This window comes from Anomaloglossus baeobatrachus, chromosome 12, assembly GCF_048569485.1.
Source record: "Anomaloglossus baeobatrachus isolate aAnoBae1 chromosome 12, aAnoBae1.hap1, whole genome shotgun sequence".
Lineage (NCBI taxonomy): Eukaryota > Metazoa > Chordata > Amphibia > Anura > Aromobatidae > Anomaloglossus > Anomaloglossus baeobatrachus.
The window spans coordinates 96,457,651-96,479,966 of NC_134364.1; the positions used below are offsets into that span (position 1 = coordinate 96,457,651).

Genomic DNA, 22,316 nt, shown 5'->3' on the forward strand with positions numbered 1-22,316 from the left:
GTCTCGAGTAGGTTTATTGAATGTTTCCTACTTGTATACATATAGAAAAGGGTTTATTTTACACTCGTTTAGAGAAGAAAATTTTACATTTTATACTCCCAGCTGGTCTAGAGTAATGGCGGAGTGCATTTTCCCTGGTGGTCTAGAGCAGTGAAGTGTTTGATGGTGCCTTTCAGCTGCAGCTCAGCCACATTTCCAAGAAAGAGGGCTCAACAACACAAGCGAGAATCAGGAGGATTGAACTTCTATCTTAACACAACTAAGGGACATATCCTAATTTTGGTTAAATATTAGACTTTCGAATCGCAGTGTGGGTGGGAGCGTGATTTGTCATCGGACGAAGGCTGCGTTTTTGTTTTTTCATGCATGCCATGATGCCCCCGTTCTTCTATATTTTCATTCCTGATTAATCACAATTAACTCTAATAATTAAGAATGACAGAAGTTTTTCCACACTTGGATCGAGCCGTTAATTATTAGGCACATGATGAGAGCCGGTCGCATGGCGGTCGGAGACATATTTAATGAGCACACGCAGCAGGTTCGTTTTTTAGTGCCATATGGCGCAGCTGCGACTTTGAGAAACATTCAAGGCTGCCTACGACTGTAAGAAATAACACACGTGCTGCAGACAACACAACAGTTCCATGTCCTGGCATATCCTACACTAAAAGCGGCTGATATCTAACTAGTGGCTAACAAAAAGTCCCAACACTGCAAAAGAAAATCTACAGCATTCCAGCTAAATAATCTGGTAACCAATAATGCATTTCCTTCTATAGCCCCACCCACGAGGAGCGTAAACAAGAAATATTTATTGGTTTCACCTTGTGTTATAAATATTATTTATGTTCTGTATTATTATATTGGATAATATTCCTTCCATGAGTAATCCAGAACTCAGAGAAACATATGAAGCATCAGTGCCGCATGCATATGGCAGATCATGGTGTGCGCTGAGTAATCAGATGGCAATCACGCCAATGATGTGAAGAAGCCAAGCTGAATATACAAGGTGCAAGACCGAGGCCATGCAGAAAACCCATACATTACACCTCATTTATGTCATGGTTATAGCTGCATGAGTGAGGTTTTCTTCTCTAATTATGCCTAAAGCTAAACCCAGCATTTTGTATTGTGGGAGCTTGGGTACTACTTGGAGAGCACTAATAAAATGAAGAGCAAGAATCTCATCAGTAAAATTTTAGCCTTCCCAAATGTTATAAGCTTCTAATTTCCAGGTCAATTTGTGGTTGTCTAGTGCGTACTCCTAGAACCTTATATGAGCAGGAAGAGCTGCTGAATGGAAGGCAAGCAGTTGTCTGGAAGAGAAGGATTTCAGACCACCACAGACTGCCTTTTATCAGTGACGCTAACTTGGAGTCACTGATCATAGTTGGGAGTAAAAGCCCAAACCAAAACTAAGAGGATCCAGGGTTTCCAACACTGATCTTGGAAAAGCATCAAACTACCTACCCCAGAATGGGTGGGAACATGATCCATCCAAGGATGGGGTGGTCGGTTTTTGTTTTATGTGTGCCGCAGGGGCTCTACTCTTTTTTCCAAGGTACTCCCAGATGTTTTGTTCACCCAACAGCCACCATAAACATGCATGGTGTCACAATGAGGTTATTACAAACATATCCGACTGTCATGGTAGCATGGGGATCCGTGGAGACTACAGATTCTGGCCCTGTGCCTGCTAACTTATCTGATGTCTGTGATCAGTGCAGGCAGACTCGGGCGTCAACCCACAGACTTATAGTTCATTGGCAAATGAGCAAGAGTTAATCTCTGCTGGGCTGCTTCTCAGTCTCCTTTGATCACATGGTGTGAGGGAGCCAATCACATTCACTCCCCTCCTATATATTCTGGATGAACACTTCTTTTAATGCCAGCTATAGCTTCTCTATAACAGGTCTGGTGAGGTGTCGTGATCCAGACCAATTGGTGATTGTAGTACTTTATTGCTGTGACCGGTTGTGGTTTTAACCTTTGTTGTCCTTTTGTTGCTGCCTTACTTCTCTTGCTTTCCTCTTTGCTCTCTTACTGTTCCTGTAAGTTTGCAGTGTGTCTGAGTTTTGTTTTTCCCATGCCTTTTTGTATCTGTGGTACCATCACACTCCTGCCCCTTTCTTCTCTGGGGGAAGAGAGAGGAACAGTTTATTTATGGGCAGGAAAATAGTAAGGCATGGGACTCTGGCATTTCCACCATCAGGGGTAATCTGGAGGTTACGGATAGCCTAGGGTCCTCTAGGGTGAGAGTCAGTATAGGAGCCCCCTGTCCCTCAGTATCCTACAGTCACATCGTGACACATTCCCAACTTGGGCAAATGTGTTCTAAATTGGGATAGAAAAACAAGTAAGACATCTCAGGGTGGCTGTTTTTTCCTTTTTAGAACAAAAGGATTGGGAATGTTGACATTTGACTGGCACAACCCAGTATGTAATAATAATATAGTATAGTATGCAAAGTTTTTGAGGGCATTTTAAGGGATGACGTGCAAAAATATGTTGCAGAAAATAATATAATAACTGACAAACAGCATGGATTCATGAAAGAGAAGTCGTGTCTAACCAACCTGTTGGGGTTCTATGAGGGGGTAAGTTCAAACCTGGATATTGGTAATGCAGCTGATGTGATTTATTTGGATTTTGCAAAGGCATTTGATACTGTACCACATAATAGCCTTATACTAAAGCTCCAGAAGCAAGGACTAGGGGAAACTATATGCAACTGGGTAAGGAATTGGCTAAAAGATAGGAAACAAAGAGTAGTCATAAATGGTACATTCTCTAAATGGGCTGTAGTCAGCAGTGGGGTGCCGCAGGGATCTGTGCTAGGACCGATTCTTTTTAATCTCTTTATTAATGACCTTGTGGATGGGAGTGATAGTAAAGTGTCAGTCTTTGCTGATGACACCAAACTATGTAGGATATTAAAAACTGACCTGGATAGTACAATATTACAAAAAGATCTGGATAAGATGTCAGAATGGGCAGATACTTGGCAAATGAGATTTAGTGTTGATAAATGTAAAGTAATGCACCTAGGACGGAGTAATCCTATAGCTGCGTATACATTAAATGGAAGTAAACTCGGGACTACAGAACAGGAGAAGGACTTGGGTATTCTCATTACAAATAAGCTGAGCAGCAGCACTCAATGTCAGGCAGCAGCTGCTAAAGCAAACAAGATTCTAGGGTGTATAAAAAGAGAGATTAGATCCAGTGATCCCAATGTATTGTTACTCCTCTATAAATCACTTGTAAGGCCACATCTGGAATACGGGATCCAGTTTTGGGCTCCACATTTTAAAAAGGACATTCAGAAGTTAGAGTCAGTTCAAAGGCGGCAACTAGACTATTACAAGGAATGGAGGCCGCCCGTATGATGACAGGTTGAAAAAGTTAGATCTGTTTAGCTTAGAAAAAAGACGTCTCAGAGGAGATCTCATTTCTATGTATAAATATATGTGGGGTCAATATAAAGGACTGGCACATGACTTATTTCCTCCAAAGACAATACTAAGGACCAGGGGTCACTCACTGCGAGAGGAAGAAAAGCGATTCCGACAGCTAAATAGGAAAGGGTTCTTTACAGTTAGAGCGGTCAGACTGTGGAATACACTACCACAAGAGGTAGTAATGGCCGATACTATAACAGCTTTATATCAGGGCTGGATGATTTCCTCACTACACAACATTGTTGGTTATAAATGACTTAGTGACTAAATGTAGAACTGGTGGAGGAAGGTTGAACTAGATGGACCAGGGCTTTTTTCAACCTTAGTAACTATGTAACTATGTAACTATGTAACCCTCCTCCACAAATATTGAAGCTCCTATAAATATGAAGAGAACAGTGCATGCACACCCACCTCCCCGATACGGTCAGTGCGCACCCAGGGGGCCTCGAGACAGGTGAGGATCAGAGTGGTGAGACATTTTTGGTTAGAAGGACAATGCTTCTAACATTCGTTTTTCCTATTTGACCTTGCTGAATAAATTAGTTTCCCCCGCTATCGATGTGACGCTTTGCTTTATCAGTAATCCTGTGTGATGGATGACGTGGGAGCGATGCAGATAAGTTCAAAGTCAAAAGTAGAAAATGCCGGATCCGTGGGTGGAAATCTGAAACTACGACTCGATGTAAAAAGTAACGTATTTTGCTCCAGGTTATATCCCTGGAAGGTAAAACATCAGGACGCGCAGAATCCAACCATCGAGGAATGTAAGGCTGACGGGCCTGGGAGAAAAAGAGAGTACTCCTCCTACAAGTGGAGACATCAAAGAAAACACCAGCTAAATGGCCCCTAAACCCTCCTGGGACTTGGGGTCACCCAACACCTCCTGGCCTGATATTACAGTCATATTATTATTATAGTATTATAATGTATGATGTGACAAAGCAGCACACGGATTATGTGGTAATCACTCCAAGCAAGCACAAAATACTGTGATTAGAGGAGAGGAAACTCATGTAATGCCCATGGGGACAAAAAAGCAGAGCCATGATCAGCGCTTCCCAAGCCCATGATTATGATCAGCAGTGCCCAGCCACCTATAGTATCAGAGGCTTTGCTCCGTAAAGGAACAGTCTCACCTTTGGCCCTCCTGAAGGGCCCCTGTCCCCCATACTGCCAATCTGTGCCAATGGCTGAAAATACAAAACATTCATGGTTAGCCTGAAATTTTAGGATATGTACTTTTACATAGGGGGCAGTATTATAGTAGTTATATTCTTGTACATAGGGGGCAGTATTATAGTAGTTATATTCTTGTACATAGGGGGCAGTGTTATAGTAGTTATATTCTTGTACATAGGGGGCAGTATTATAGTAGTTATATTCTTGTACATAGGGAGTAGTATTATAGTAGTTATATTCCTGTACATAGGGGGCAGTATTATAGTAGTTATATTCTTGTACATAGGGGGCAGTATTATAGTAGTTATATTCTTGTACATAGGGAGTAGTATTATAGTAGTTATATTCTTGTACATAGGGAGTAGTATTATAGTAGTTATATTCTTGTACATAGGGAGTAGTATTATAGTAGTTATATTCTTGTACATAGGGGGCAGTATTATAGTAGTTATATTCTTGTACATAGGGAGTAGTATTATAGTAGTTATATTCCTGTACATAGGGGGCAGTGTTATAGTAGTTATATTCTTGTACATAGGGGGCAGTATTATAGTAGTTATATTCTTGTACATAGGAGCAGTATTATAGTAGTTACATTCTTGTACATAGGGGCAGTATTATAGTAGTTATATTCTTGTACATAGGAGCAGTATTATAGTAGTTATATTCTTGTACATAGGAGCAGTATTATAGTAGTTATATTCTTGTACATAGGGAGCAGTATTATAGTAGTTATATTCTTGTACATAGGGGCAGTATTATAGTAGTTATATTCTTGTACATAGGGGGCAGTATTATAGTGGTTATATTCTTGTACATAGGGGCAGTATTATAGTAGTTATATTCTTGTACATAGGGGGCAGTATTATAGTAGTTACATTCTTGTACATAGGAGCAGTATTATAGTAGTTATATTCTTGTACATAGGAGCAGTATTATAGTAGTTCTATTCTTGTACATAGGGAGCAGTATTATAGTAGTTATATTCTTGTACATAGGGGCAGTATTATAGTAGTTATATTCTTGTACATAGGGGGCAGTATTATAGTGGTTATATTCTTGTACATAGGGGCAGTATTATAGTAGTTATATTCTTGTACATAGGGGGCAGTATTATAGTAGTTACATTCTTGTACATAGGAGCAGTATTATAGTAGTTATATTCTTGTACATAGGAGCAGTATTATAGTAGTTACATTCTTGTACATAGGGGCAGTATTATAGTAGTTATATTCTTGTACATAGGGGCAGTATTATAGTAGTTATATTCTTGTATATAGGAGGCAGTATTATAGTAGTTATATTCTTGTACATAGGGGGCAGTATTATAGTGGTTATATTCTTGTTACCTGTTTTCAGAGATATGGGCCCTCCTTCCTGGTATATTAATTTAGCCTTGTTAGCCAAGTGGTCATGGTCTTCACACAAAACACCCATTCAGAGTTGCTGACCACTCCCACTTGGTAAAAGACTAGGATTTACACACAGGAAAGAAAGTGCCATATCTCAGGAACGGAGAGACGCAGGAACAAAAGAAAACCATCGCCGGATTCAGCAGAACAGCAGCATTCACACCAGGGAAAAAAAAATTACATATTTATGACAACTCCTCCTGACCTTGGTCTTTAGAAAACCAGGGGAGAACAATGGACAGTTATGATCTACATACTAAAATATAGAAAGGGGAAAAAAATGACAGAACATGAACCCCGCGGGGGGCTCAGGAATCACTTACACCTTCAGGATGTTTTCGGTCTTTAGAACATAATGGCAGACAACCTTCTTTTCCTGATGTCGGTTTTTGGCATCAAAGCGAAGATCTAAAAAAAAAAAATGATCCCGTCAGTCGGATGACAAATCTTGAGAAATCGGGCAGAGGGTGACCGCTGGGTGTGGGAACAAAAGCTTACAGAAAAATACACAAAACTATGACCTCTGTCCTTGTTTATAGCAAATACAGATGATTGAGGAATAACAGTGTGTAATTATAAGATGATAATAGACTCGCGGGAGAGGAGATTATATAGAAGGACTGGGCTGGGAGGAGGCCGGGGAGATGACCAGGTATAGAAATGGCTTCCACAGGTGGAGAAGAAGAAAAGGGACAAAAAATAGAAGTTTATAGGGCAGGAAAGAGCCGCGAGCATGGGGGGTGGGAAAAATAAACTGGAACATATGGAATCAGGTCACCTTTTCTTTGTATTCATAGAACAATGGACGTCAGCTGCTCCCGAACAGGCAGCCGAAAATCAAGCTTCTGCTTCACACACGGAGACGCTCTATAGAGAGAGAAGATAAATGAGCAAACTCTGAAATATTGTACAGAAGAATAATGCATAGTCACGTAGACTCCTGTGCTTCGTACAGAAGAAGTTCCTGCAAATGTCCAACTGTCATGGCAGCATTGGGCACTATTCATATTGCAGATTCTGACACTCCACCCAACGCAAGCAGACTCGGGAGTTGGCCTGCTGTGTACTGATAGGCAGGCTACCAAGAGTTAATCTCTTCTAGTCTGCTTGCTCTTTTAATTACATGTTGTCCGGAGACTTATCACATCTGCTCCCCTCCTATTTATGCTGGTGGAATCCTTCTTCCCATGTCAGCTATAGTTTATTCTATGTTAGTGTCGCGGGCGGGGAGGACGCCGCCGTTGCGCGCTCGCTAACGCTCGGGCCGGATCCGGAGACTCGAGCGGCGCTCCTCGCCCGTGAGTGAAAAGGGTATTTGGTTTGGGGGATTTAGTCTGTGACGCCACCCACAGGTTGTGGTGAAGATGGGCACCACCACTGCTGGTGACGGGGATCCCAGGAGCGATGGTAGGGAGCAGCTGGGATGTTGTTTTCCCCCTCCATGGGTAGGGGTCGGTGGTCCCCTGGCCTGGTGGTGTGACGGGGAGGCAGGGTTGGTGAGGTGCAGGGACAGCGCGGCGCGGTGCCGGATGGCACGGGTGTACTCACTGAGCAAGAGATGCACAAAGTCCTCGGTAAACCAAACAGCTGGATGAACGGGTCCCGCAGCCGGCTGCAGTGTCTCTCCCCGGACAGGTGATGGTGGCTGTCTTTCCCTGCACCTTTGTGTACTTGTTTGACTACGATGGATTCCCAATGGTAGTCCGCTCCCCGGTGTATGGATGCCGGAGGAGCCCTTTTGCCCTCAGGCGCTGGCCCTTGGGTCTCTAGCCTTAGGCGGTAGCTGTATACCCTCACGGTGTGGGCGGTTGCCTTCTATCGGGTCTTTGGCTGCTAGGAAACCCCTGGGGTTTCAGTCACACTCGGATTTGACTATTGTCGGCGGCTCCAAGCCTGGTCGGGGTCCGATGGCCCTGCCTGTGTGTGCTGGCTTCACTTCTCTCCCCGGTCAGTACCGGCAGGCCAACGCCCGACCCCGGTCCCACGGTTCCGTGTCGATTCACCACTCCTGCAGACGGCCACCACCATCTGCCAACCTTGCTGTCAGTGCCTGGGCCACAAACCCAGACACCCAAGTGTTTACTCCTCACACTTCAAACTCCTGGACTCAACTGTCACTTTTCCCGCCTCCTGGCCTGTGAACTCCTCGGTGGGCAGGGCCAACCGCTTGGCTCCGCCCCACCTGGTGTGGAAATCAGACCCTGGAGGGAGGCAACAAGGGTTTTGTGTTTGGCTAATGTTACTGTCTAGTGGGGGTGGGGTGTGTGAGTGTTACCTGTGACGACCTGGCTAGGCCAGGGCGCCACATTAGTCTGCGAGGTGTCATGTCCCAGACTTACTAGTGAAAGCTGTGCTTGGAATAGTTGTAGAGTTTACGCCTGTTTTGTACTTTGTTCTTGCTGTTATTTTTCATCCTAAATATCCTATTTTCTTTACCTTTGTGCGTGCGTGCTGTGTGGCAAAGTTTTGGTTTTCCCTTGTCTGTCTCTTTCTGTGAATTGCAACACACTTCTATCCCATCTCTCTCTGAGGGGAGTGGAAGGGGGAATCAAATCTTGACTTTTCAGCAGCAGGGCCAGGAAGGAGACTCAGGCCTCTCCACTATCAGAAGTATCCCGGAGGTTAGGGATAGCACAGGGCCCCCTAGCTTGATGGACAGCTAAGGAGCTTCGGTTCCCTGCTATCCCATAATCATCATGACAGCACCTATGTGGCACTGCTTATCTATCTATATATATAATTGCCTTATTCTGTCTGTCTGTCTGTCATGCTCCGAAATTGTGTCCTTACGGTGACACAAAGCTGATTGGCCGCTGGGCTCGCCATGGCCCCGCCCCCCCACACGGATTGGCCTCTCGCCACGGCTCTCTGCAGGCCCCGCCCCCCTCACGCAATGCACGCTCGCTCTGGCCCAACTGACACGGAGCTCCGATTCCCAGGTGAGTACACACACACATCAGATCACACTCACTCTCACACATCACATCCACACACTCACAACATCCTGGGATATCGCTTGCTTCTACACCGGCTCCGTCAGGATCCCAGCAGCGCCAGACATAACCTTGCGATGCTGGGATCTTGACGGAGGCCGTGAAAGCTGGTAACCATTATACACATCGGGTAACTAAGGTCCCTTAGTTACCCGATGTGTATCATAGTTACCAGCGTACACCGGCTCACACTCACTCTCACACACACCTCACACACACATCACATCGCATCCACACATCAAGGTCCTGCAGCTGCGGAACATACACACACGCACATAACAGCACACACACACACACATCAGATCACACTCACCCTCACACACACATCACATCGCATCCACATACTCACAACATCCTGGGATATCGCTTGCTTCTCGGCGGCGATACTGTGCTGTGAGCTTCCAGGACCTGACGGAGGATCACATGGCCAGAAGCATGTGATATCTCCGGATGTTGTGAGTATGAGTGCGTATGTGCGATTTCGTCAGTGTCTGTGTGTGTGAGTGTATGCGATCGGGTGTGTGTGAGTGTATGCGATCGGGTGTGTGTGAGTGTATGCGATCGGGTGTGTGTGAGTGTATGCGATCGGGTGTGGGTGAGTGTATGCGATCGGTTGTGTGGGTGAGTGTATGCGATCGGTTGTGTGGGTGAGTGTATGCGATCGGTTGTGTGGGTGAGTGTATGCGATCGGGTGTGTGTGAGTGTCGGCAGAGGAGCACGGCGTGCTGGAGGAGGCTTGGAGCAGAGAGGCTGATCTTGGGGAAGGCTGGGAGGGGGAGGCTGATGCTAGGGGAGACTGGGAGGGGAAGGCTGATGCTGAAGGAGGCTGGGAGGAGAGAGGCTGATCCTGAGGAAGGCTGGGAAGGGGAGGCTGATGCTGAGGGAGGCTGGAAGGAGAGAGGCTGAGGCTGGGAGGAGAGAGGCTGATGCTGGGGAAGGCTGGAAGGAGAGAGGCTGAGGCTGGGAGGAGAGAGGCTGATGCTGGGGAAGGCTGATGCTGAGGGAGACTGGGAGGGGAAAAGCTGATGCTGGGGAAGGCTGGGAGGACGGAGGCTGGGAGGAGAGAGGCTGATCCTGGGGAAGGCTGGGAGAGGGAGGCTGATGCTGGGGGAGGCTGGAAGGAGAGAGGGTGATGCTGAGGGATGCTGGAAGGAGAGAGGCTGATGCTGGGGGAGGCTGATGCTGGGGGAGGCTGGGAAGACGGAGGCTGGGAGGAGAGAGGCTGATCCTGGGGAAGGCTGGGAGAGGGAGGCTGATGCTGGAGGAGGCTGGAAGGAGAGAGGCTGATGCTGGGGGAGGCTAGAAGGAGAGAGGCTGATGCTGGGGGAGGCTGATGCTGGGGGAGGCTGGGAGGAGAGAGGCTGATGCTGGGGAAGGCTGGGAGGAGAGAGGCTGATGCTGGGGAAGGCTGGGAGGAGAGAGGCTGATGCTGGGGACAGAGAGGAGAGGCTGATGCTGGGAGGAGAGAGGCTGATCCTGGGGAAGGCTGGGAGGGGAAGGCTGAGAGAAGAGAGGCTGATACTGAGGGAGGCTGAGGCTGGGGTAGGCTGGGAGGAGAGAGGCTGATGCTAGGGACAGAAAAGGCTGATGCTGTGTGCAGAGAGGCTGATGCTGCGGGCACAGAGGCTGATGCTGCGGGCAGAGAGGCTGATGCTGGTGCAGCATGGAGGATGGAGCACGTTTGGGAGTGCGCAGCATGGCGGATGGAGCACGTTTGGGAGTGCGCAGCATGGAGGATGGAGCACGTTTGGGAGTGAGCAGCATGGCGGATGGAGCACGTTTGGGAGTGCGCAGCATGGCGGATGGAGCACGTTTGGGAGTGCGCAGCATGGCGGATGGACCACGTTTGGGAGTGCGCAGCATAGGAACCACAAACAACGCCCTACACAGACACCCACACACACACACAACGCTGCACATACACACAACACCCAACACACAAACACCGCAGCACACACAAATATACGCACATACCGCACAACACACACATTGCTCAAAACATACCTCCCCCCAAAACACACCACACACACACAAACCGCACAACACACACACACACAACGCTACAGACACACAGCGCTCCACAAACAACGCAACACACGCAACACACATACAACACCGCTCTCACCCCCCGCCACACCCAGAACATGTACAGCGCCCTACACAAACACTTGGTAACTACACACAACAACATCTCTATATCTATATCTATATATATATAACAAAAAACATACATGAACTACACAATACGTAAATTCTAGAATACCCGATGCGTAGAATCGGGCCACCTTCTAGTATATATATAATTGCCTTATTCTGTCTGTCTGTCTGTCTGTCTGTCTGTCTGTCTGTCTGTCTGTCTGTCTGTCTGTCTGTCTGTCTGTCTGTCTGTCTGTCTGTCTGTCTGTCTGTCTGTCTGTCTGTCTTGCTCCAAAATTGTTATGGGGAGATAAGGTATGCACACCAGTGACTATGTAAGGGGAATACATGAAATAGCAGAAACTGCTGTGTGAATACTGACTTGAAAAATCCAATAGCTATATGCAAGAGTGAAAATGTGAAAAATGGAATCTGCATTACTGCCATGAACATATGAATCAAGAGAAATTTAGCTACTGATTTGATCAATGCAATAGAGCCCCAACACTAAAATGCATCTAAAATGCAGATTCCATTTTTCACATTTTCACTCTTGCATATAGCTATTGGATTTTTCAAGTCAGTATTCACACAGCAGTTTCTGCTATTACATGTATTCCCCTTACATAGTCACTGGTGTGCATACCTTATCTCCCCATAGTGATGTTTTTTTAGGTTTTTGCACCCAGTTCGGACTTAGAATGGTGTTCCAAACGTTATTCCTATTTGCTCCAAAATTGTGTCCTTACGGTGACACAAAGCTGATTGGTCGCTGGGCTCGCCATGGCCCCGCCCCCCCGCACGGATTGGCCCTCGCCCAGGCTGCGCCCCCACACGGATTGGCCGGCCGCTCGCCCAGGCTCCGCCTCCCCACAGATTGGCCTCTCGCCCCGGCACCCTGCAGGCATTGGCAACTCGGCCCCGCCCCGCCCCCCTCACGCAATGCACGCTAGCTCTGGCCCCGCCCCCCCGCATTCCCCGAACCGACACGGTCACGGAGCTATGACTACCAGGTGAGTACTGTACCCCTGGGAGCCCACATCAGCGTACGCCGTCAAACCAGCCGACACATACCCTCACATTGCTGGGGCTGGCCGGCGTATGCTGGTGTTGGCTCCCGTGCGAGCGGGGGACGAGATGCGCTGGTAACCATGGTAGCATAGTTACCAGCGCATCAAGGTCCTGCAGCGGCGAAAAATACACACACGCACACACATAACAGCACACACACACACATCACATCGCATCCACATACTCACAACATCCTGGGATATCGCTTGCTTCCCGGTGGCGATACTGTGCTGTGAGCTTCCAGGACCTGCCGGAGGATCACATGGCCAGAAGCATGTGGTATCTCCGGATGTTGTGAGTGTGAGCGCGTATGTGCAATAGCGTCAATGTGTGTGTGCGTGAGTGTATGCGATCGGGTGTGTGTGAGTGTATGCGATCGGGTGTGTGTGGGTGTGTGTGAGTGTATGTGATCGGATCTGTGAGTGTCGGCAGAGGAGCACGGCGTGCTGGAGGAGGCTGGGAGGAGAGAGGCTGATCCTGGGGAAGGCTGGGATGGGGAGGCTGAGAGAAGAGAGGCTGATGCTGGGGGAGGCTGAGGCTGGGGTAGGCTGGGAGGAGAGAGGCTGATGCTGGGGACCGAAAAGGCATCAGCTGGGGACAGAAAAGGCTGATGCTGGGAGGAGAGAGGCTGATGCTGGGAGGAGAGAGGCTGATGCTGGGAGGAGAGAGGCTGATGCTGGGGACGGAGAGGCTGATGCTGGGGACGGAGAGGCTGATGCTGGGGACGGAGAGGCTGATGCTGGGGACGGAGAGGCTGATGCTGGGGACGGAGAGGCTGATGCTGGGGACGGAGAGGCTGATGCTGGGGACGGAGAGGCTGATGCTGGGAGGAGAGAGGCTGATGCTGGGAGGAGAGAGGCTGATGCTGGGAGGAGAGAGGCTGATGCTGGGATGAGAGAGGCTGATGCTGGGATGAGAGAGGCTGATGCTGGGGACGGAGAGGCTGATGCTGGGGACGGAGAGGCTGATGCTGGGAGGAGAGAGGCTGATGCTGGGAGGAGAGAGGCTGATGCTGGGAGGAGAGAGGCTGATGCTGGGAGGAGAGAGGCTGATGCTGGGAGGAGAGAGGCTGATGCTGGGAGGAGAGAGGCTGATGCTGGGGACAGAGAGGCTGATGCTGGGAGGAGAGAGGCTGATGCTGGGAGGAGAGAGGCTGATGCTGGGAGGAGAGAGAGGCTGATGCTGGGAGGAGAGAGAGGCTGATGCTGGGAGGAGAGAGAGGCTGATGCTGGGAGGAGAGAGAGGCTGATGCTGGGAGGAGAGAGAGGCTGATGCTGGGAGGAGAGAGAGGCTGATGCTGGGAGGAGAGAGAGGCTGATGCTGGGAGGAGAGAGAGGCTGATGCTGGGAGGAGAGAGAGGCTGATGCTGGGAGGAGAGAGAGGCTGATGCTGGGAGGAGAGAGAGGCTGATGCTGGGAGGAGAGAGAGGCTGATGCTGGGAGGAGAGAGAGGCTGATGCTGGGAGGAGAGAGAGGCTGATGCTGGGAGGAGAGAGAGGCTGATGCTGGGAGGAGAGAGAGGCTGATGCTGGGAGGAGAGAGAGGCTGATGCTGGGAGGAGAGAGAGGCTGATGCTGGGAGGAGAGAGGTTGATGCTGGGAGGAGAGAGGTTGATGCTGGGAGGAGAGAGGTTGATGCTGGGAGGAGAGAGAGGCTGATGCTGGGATGAGAGAGGCTGATGCTGGGAGGAGAGAGGCTGATGCTGGGAGCAGAGAGGCTGATGCTGGGAGCAGAGAGGCTGATGCTGGGAGCAGAGAGGCTGATGCTGGGAGCAGAGAGGCTGATGCTGGGAGCAGAGAGGCTGATGCTGGGAGCAGAGAGGCTGATGCTGGGAGCAGAGAGGCTGATGCTGGGAGCAGAGAGGCTGATGCTGGGAGGAGAGAGGCTGATGCTGGGAGCAGAGAGGCTGATGCTGGGAGCAGAGAGGCTGATGCTGGGATGAGAGAGGCTGATGCTGGGATGAGAGAGGCTGATGCTGCGGTTAGAGAGGCTGATGCTGGGAGGAGAGAGGCTGATGCTGCGGGCAGAGAGGCTGATGCTGGTGCAGCATGGGGGATGGAGCACGATGGGGGTGCGCAGCATGGGGGATGGAGCACGTTTGGGAGTGCGCAGCATGGCGGATGGAACACGTTTGGGAGTGCGCAGCATGGCGGATGGACCACGTTTGGGAGTGCGCAGCATGGCGGATGGACCACGTTTGGGAGTGCGCAGCATGGCGGATGGACCACGTTTGGGAGTGCGCAGCATGGCGGATGGAGCACGTTTGGGAGTGCGCAGCATGGCGGATGGAGCACGTTTGGGAGTGCGCAGCATGGCGGATGGAGCATGTTTGGGAGTGCGCAGCATGGTGGATGGAGCACGTTTGGGAGTGCGCAGCATGGCGGATGGAGCACGTTTGGGAGTGCGCAGCATGGCGGATGGAGCACGTTTGGGAGTGCGCAGCATGGCGGATGGAGCACGTTTGGGAGTGCGCAGCATGGGGGATGCAGCACGATGGGGAGTGCGGAGTATGACGGATGGAGCACGTTTGGGAGTGCGCAGCATGGCGGATGGACCACGTTTGGGAGTGCGCAGCATGGGAGATGGAGCACGATGGGGGGTGCGCAGCATAGGGGATGGAGCACGATGGGGAGTGCGCTGCATGGGGGATGGAGCACGATGGGGAGTGTGGAGTATGGCGGATGGAGCACGTTTGGGAGTGCGCAGCATGGGAGATGGAGCACGATTGGGAGTGCGCTGCATGGGGGATGGAGCACGATGGGAAGTGCACACCTCCCCCCAACACACACACACACACGCGCGCGCACACTGCACAACACACCACACACACATACTGGGAACCACAAACAACTGCCCTACACAGACACCCACACACACAGACAATGCTGCACACACAAATATACGCACATACCGCACAACACACACATTGCACAAAACATACCTCCCCCCAAAACACACCACACACACACAACGCTACAAACACACAGCGTTCCACAAACAACGCAACACACATACAACACCGCTCTTACCCCCAGTCACACCCAGATAACACCCAGAACATGTACAGCCCCTACACAAACACTTGGTAACTACACACAACAATATCTATATCTATATATATATATATATATATAAAACAAAAATCATACATGAACTACACAATACGTAAATTCTAGAATACCCAATGCGTAGAATCGGGCCACCTTCTAGTTTCTTTATAATCGTCCAGTTCTGAGGGTAGGCGCACAGTGGCATCATGTGGTAAATGTCATAAAATCCAACAGACGATCAAAGCTAAAGGCATAAGATTCAATGGGATGATCAAAGCTAAAAGGTATAAGATCCAATAGGACGATCAAAGCTAAAGGCATAAGATCCAATAGGATGATCAAAGCAAAAGGCAAAAGATCCAACAGGATGATTAAAGCTAAAGGCATAAGATCCAATAGGATGATCAAAGCTAAAAGGCATAAGATCCTACAGGATGATCAAAGCTAAAGGCATAAGATCCAATAGGATGATCAAAGCTAAAGGCATAAGATCCTACAGGATGATCAAAGTTAAAGGCATAAGATCCTACAGGATGATCAAAGCTACAGGTATAAGATCCAACAGGATGATCAAAGCTTAAGGCATAAGATCCAATAGGATGATCAAAGCTAAAAGGCATCAGATCCTACAGGATGATCAAAGCTAAAGGTATAAGATCCAATAGGACGATAAAAGCTAAAGGCATAAGATCCTACAGGATGATCAAAGCTAAAGGCATAAGATCCAATAGGACAATAAAAGATAAAGGCATAAGATCCTACAGGATGATCAAAGCTTAAGGCATAAGATCCAACAGGATGATCAAAGCTAAAGGAAATCATGGGATGTCATGTCATATCCCATAAATATGTAAATTGTTTTGTTATCTGGTGTGTATGTCGCTGTTCTCCTGAATCCGGAAATGTTTTTCTTTTGTTCCTGAGCCTCTCTGTTCCCAAGGTATGGCCCTATCTTCTCTGCATATAAATTTAGTCTTGTTAGCCAAATAGGCAAGGCACATAAGGACACGCCCACAAAAGAGTTCAGTTCCGCTCCCACTTGGTAAACAAGACTAGATTTATATACAGGGAAGAAGGGGCCGTATCTCAAGAACCGAGTAGCTCAGGAACAAAAGAAAAACATCATTGGATTCAGAAGAACAGCGCCGTCTGCACCAGATTTTAAAAAAATGCATAATTATGGCAAGTGAAATTTCCTCTTAAGGACAAATTTACAAAGCAGTTCTATCATCTTGTCATTTATTTAATAGCAGTGTTGTGATTGGGAAGAAGGCCTGAAGAACAAATTGTGATTACTCAGAGATCATTACAGTGCCCACATCCTCTCCCGGTGACGCACGCCAGTGCCCCCCTCCTGTATCTGGGCACCGCTATCAGGAGTCAGAGTCTGTGAAGAGGAGCATCTTGTCTCCGATCCGTAGACACTTGACTCCCTCTTTGCTCACCCAAGGGAGCTGGAATCAGCCCAAAACTGTCACTTCAGAGAACAAAGCGCAGAGTAAAAATACATTGTAAGGCCGAAAAGCCCGACGGAGATCTAGTGTATTATGGCCTCCTTTCATCCCCTTACCTATAAATGGGGGCAGGGTGCACTCCTTATATACAAGAACACTGATTTTATCACATATAGGCACATCAAGGACATGTGGATGTTTTGATAAATGATTTAATATAAAAAATGCAGGAAAAATTTAGAACAAAGGGGCAGAAGGAGTACTCAGATACTGAATTGTCTATATACTGCCACATATACTATATACTATACCACATGCTGCCTCCAGCTCAGATACTCGTCTGTGCTCCAGATGGCACAGAAATCTAAAAAAAGAGAGCTATAAATTTCTAAGAACAATCGTAGTATCCGTGACAAGCACAGCCCTATCTGCAGCACATCCTGGTGCCTTGGCTTGCACAACAAAAATCAATTATTACGAGAGGCTCACTGGTAACCGAAACATTTATTTTATCCGCCTATTACACCCTGAACTTATCAGTGATCCATAAAAACAGCACTGACCCAGAAATCTCAATATTATATAATACAAATATGGAAAAAAAAGGAAAATAATAAAAATCTATTTTACATAAACACACCCCTGAGCTTAGTGCCACACCCCTGAGCATAATGACACGCCCCCTAGGAAATGCAAGACACTATTTAGAGCTGTAGAGTTCATGTTCTTTAGCCTTAGAGTTGTAGAAAACATTTGTGGTGAGAAACTATTACCTAAAATATACAGATAAAATATTTCTCAGACTGCTCTTGAGAAAAATGGACATCTGAGGTTTTTTTCTTAGTTTCATTGCCTAAAAATAGTAACAGGAAGGTAATAAAATAAAAGTAAAAAGCGTGATAGAACAAATGACGGTAACTGACACACTGACATGGTTTCCTGTGTTACTTAACACAAATGCTAAAAGGCACTAAAAATAAAAATCACAGTTTAAATGAAGAAATAGAGAAATAAATTTGTAAAAAAAAGAAAAACAATCCAAAAAGAAAATAGACTATGGATGGGGTCATGTTATCACACAGCAGATATTCCTCCAAATGGAAACAGTCAGCAGCTGAACTTGTCTTTCCACTTTTACCAGCGTCTGATAAAACTCTGACAACATAAAAGTACAATACAAGAAGGCCGCTCCCTAATAATCTACAACCAGGAAACCACCCGCCGCCAATGTGATGCCATTTACCGTGTGTTCATAAGGCGGTAAGCGAGGGGGCTCAACCAAGAGGAAACTCTCACACTGGCACCAGGGAGGGGGCACTGTGCAAAACTCCGCACTTCTTTACTCGCAAGCTATAGTTTTGGCCTTTGATTGATAAAAAGGTGCAATCCCAAAAAAATGAATGGATTTGGCGTATTTTACTCCAGCGCACACAGGAGTACAAAACCTCCGTCTTGATGAATCCGGTCCATCGTGCATAAATAATAATGCCATACATGGCCCTAATAACATTGCTCTAACAATAGTGCCCTAGCCTTCCTAAATAATAATGCCATACAGTGCCCTCATAATAATACCATACCCTTCCTAAATAATAATGCCATACAGTGCGATCATAATAGTGCCATACATTTCCTAAATAATAATGCCATATAGTTCCCTCATAATAGTGCCATAGCCTTCCTAAATAATGCCATACAATTCCCTCATAATTGTACCATACATTTCCTAAATAATAATGCCATACAGTGCCCTAATAATAGTACCATATCCTTCCTAAATTATATTGCCATATAGTGACCTAATAATAGTACCATACACTTCCTAAATAATAATGCCATACAGTGCCATCATAATTGTAACATAACCTTCCTAAATTATAATGCTATACAATTATATTGCCATACAATACCCTAATAATAGTATAATACCCTTTGTAAACTATATTGCCATACAGTGACCTAGTAATAGTACCATATACTTCCTAAATATTAATGCCATACAGTGTCCTAATCATAGTACCATACACTTCCTAAATAATAATGCCATAGCCATGTAGTGCCCTAAAAATAGTACCATATATTTCCTAAATTATATTGCCCTAATAATAGTACCATAGCCTTCCTAAATAATAATGCCATTCAGTGTCCTAATAATAGTACCATATCCTGCCTAAATTAAAATGACATACAATGGACTAATAAATAATAGTACCATACACTTTCTAAATTATATTTCTATACAGTGCTCTAATAATAGTACACATCCTTCCTAAATTATATTGCCATACAGTGCTCTAATAATAGTACCACATCCTTCCTAAATTATAGTGCCATATATTACCCTAATAATTGGGTACTTAAGGCAATATATTTTAGGAAGGATATGAAACTATTATTAGGGCACTATATGGCAATATATTTTAGGAAGGATATTATACTAATAATAGTACCATATCCTAACTAAATTACTTTGCTATGTAGTGCCCTATTAATAGTACCATACACTTCCTAAATTATATTGCTATACAGTGCCCTAATAATAGTACCATACTCTTCCTAAATTATATTGCCATACAATGCCCTAATAATAGTACCACATCCTTCCTAAATTATAGTGCCATATATTACCCTAATAATTGGGTACTTAAGGCAATATATTTTAGGAAGGATATGAAACTATTATTAGGGCACTATATGGCAATATATTTTAGGAAGGATATTATACTAATAATAGTACCATATCCTAACTAAATTACTTTGCTATGTAGTGCCCTATTAATAGTACCATACACTTCCTAAATTATATTGCTATACAGTGCCCTAATAATAGTACCATACTCTTCCTAAATTATATTGCCATACAATGCCCTAATAATAGTACCACATCCTTCCTAAATTATAGTGCAATATATTACCCTAATAATTGGGTACTTAAGGCAATATATTTTAGGAAGGATATGAAACTATTATTAGGGCACTATATGGCAATATATTTTAGGAAGGATATTATACTAATAATAGTACCATATCCTAACTAAATTACTTTGCTATGTAGTGCCCTATTAATAGTACCATACACTTCCTAAATTATATTGCCATACAATGCCCTAATAATAGTACCATACCCTTCCGAAATCATAATGCCATACTGTGCTCCAATGTTAGCACTATAACCTGTCTACTTAATAATGTTATATGGTTCCCCAATATTAGCATTATATGCTGTATAAATAATAATGCCATATATTGCTCTAATAATAGCACCATACACTGCCAAATTAGTAAAACCATATAGTGCCATAAAAATAGCACTATACAAAACACAAATAATAAAGCCATACAGTGTAGTAATAATAATACCGTACATTATCTAGTTAATAAAGCCATACAGTGCCCAAAAATAGCACAATCCACTACCTAAACAATAATGCCATACCATGCCCCAATAATAGCACCATACACTTCCTAAATATTCCTCCACAGCTGACAGCGAAATCACCAATTCCTCTGGGGGTATACTCTATAGACATCCATCCCTCCCCTCCCCCCACACAGCATGGCAGAAAGGGTGCTAAGGGCCCTAAATCAATTGGATAGCAGTTTACATGTCGGTATGACAGTATTATGTAACTTATGGCCTGATGGGGCGTTACATTTACTGGCCAATAACTTTTCAGCTAATATTTTGAGAGGGGGAAAAAGCAGGCGCCTGATTGGTCAGTGAGGGTAACACCCTCGCGTTTCCTCTGCATTATTTACACTCACATTTCTATATTTTTGCTTTAGGTATTTCTTTTTCAAAGCAAAAGCATTCTTCATATTGATTTACACATAGGTGGCGCTACTTCATTAAATATTTAACACAAATTAAAACTGCTCTATAAAAGAAATAGAAAATTGAAGCGGAACATAAAAGAAAAAATTTAGTCTTAAGAAGTGTAATAAAGAAGCGGCAGAAGAGGCAGAAGATACGGCGCTGTGCTGTCATCTGCAGCAACTCTACATCTGAACCCTGAAGAGAAGCACACTGAGGATGACTAAGCAATTACATCCCCGCCAAAATATCTGAGGGGAAACGGCATCAGTCACACACAAACGCCAAATCTATGGATAATGCCGATATACACTTCCTTACAGCCTGATGACTTCTTACTGCACTTCTGCCATCTCATGCAGATATTTCCTTCCAAATATAACTGCTAGTATGTGACGTGTAGAAGATGTGTTCCCATTTATAGAGCAATATTATAGTAGTTATATTCTTGTATATAGGGAGCAGTATTATAGTAGTTATATTCTTGTATATAGGGAGCAGTATTATAGTAGTTATATTCTTGTATATAGGGAGCAGTATTATAGTAGTTATATTCTTGTACATAGGGGCAGTATTATAGTAGTTATATTCTTGTATATAGGGAGCAGTATTATAGTAGTTATATTCTTGTATATAGGGAGCAGTATTATAGTAGTTATATTCTTGTACATAGGGGCAGTATTATAGTAGTTATATTCTTGTATATAGGGAGCAGTATTATAGTAGTTATATTCTTGTACATAGGGGGCAGTATTATAGTAGTTATATTCTTGTACATAGGGGGCAGTGTTATAGTAGTTATATTCTTGTACATAGGGGCAGTATTATAGTAGTTATATTCTTGTACATAGGGGCAGTATTATAGTAGTTATATTCTTGTACATAGGGGCAGTATTATAGTAGTTATATTCTTGTACATAGAGGCAGTATTATAGCAGTTATATTCTTGTACATAGGGGCAGTATTATAGTAGTTATATTCTTGTACATAGGAGCAGTATTATAGTAGTTATATTCTTGTACATAGGGGGCAGTATTATAGTAGTTATATTCTTGTACATAGGGGCAGTATTATAGTAATTATATTCTTGTACATAGGGGCAGTATTATAGTAGTTCTATTCTTGTACATAGCGGCAGTATTATAGTAGTTCTATTCTTGTACATAGGGGCAGTATTATAGTAGTTCTATTCTTATACATAGGGGCAAGTATTATAGTAGTTATATTCTTGTACATAGGGGGCAGTATTATAGTAGTTATATTCTTATACATAGGGGCAGTATTATAGTAATTATATTCTTGTACATAGGGGCAGTATTATAGTAGTTGTATTCTTGTACATAGAGGGCAGTATTATAGTAGTTATATTCTTGTACATAGGGGTAGTATTATAGTAGTTATATTCTTGTACATAGGAGGCAGTATTATAGTAGTTATATTCTTGTACATAGGAGCAGTATTATAGTAGTTATATTCTTGTACATAGGGGGCAGTATTATAGTAGTTATATTCTTATACATAGGGGCAGTATTATAGTAGTTATATTCTTGTACATAGAGGCAGTATTATAGTAGTTATATTCTTGTACATAGAGGCAGTATTATAGTAGTTATATTCTTGTACATAGAGGCAGTATTATAGTAGTTATATTCTTGTACATAGGGGGCAGTATTATAGTAGTTATATTCTTGTACATAGAGGCAGTATTATAGTAGTTATATTCTTGTACATAGGGGGC

General features: G+C 45.1%; 1 protein-coding gene across 6 annotated transcripts in view; it reads right to left on the minus strand.

Moving 5' to 3' along the window:
- LOC142257997 (death-associated protein kinase 2-like) overlaps window positions 1-22,316 on the minus strand; it is a 72,364-nt gene that overhangs the window by 23,949 nt on the left and 26,099 nt on the right. For 5 of the 6 annotated variants that reach the window (XM_075330360.1, XM_075330363.1, XM_075330361.1 and 2 more), the window contains 3 exons: window positions 6,840-6,928; window positions 6,385-6,469; window positions 4,607-4,660 (listed from right to left, as the gene is read on the minus strand). In XM_075330360.1, the coding sequence (XP_075186475.1) occupies window positions 4,607-4,639 (33 nt within the window). In that variant the 5' untranslated portion in view covers window positions 4,640-4,660; window positions 6,385-6,469; window positions 6,840-6,928. The remainder of the gene's footprint in view (window positions 1-4,606; window positions 4,661-6,384; window positions 6,470-6,839; window positions 6,929-22,316) is intronic. The other variant, XM_075330366.1, reaches the window with a different exon arrangement.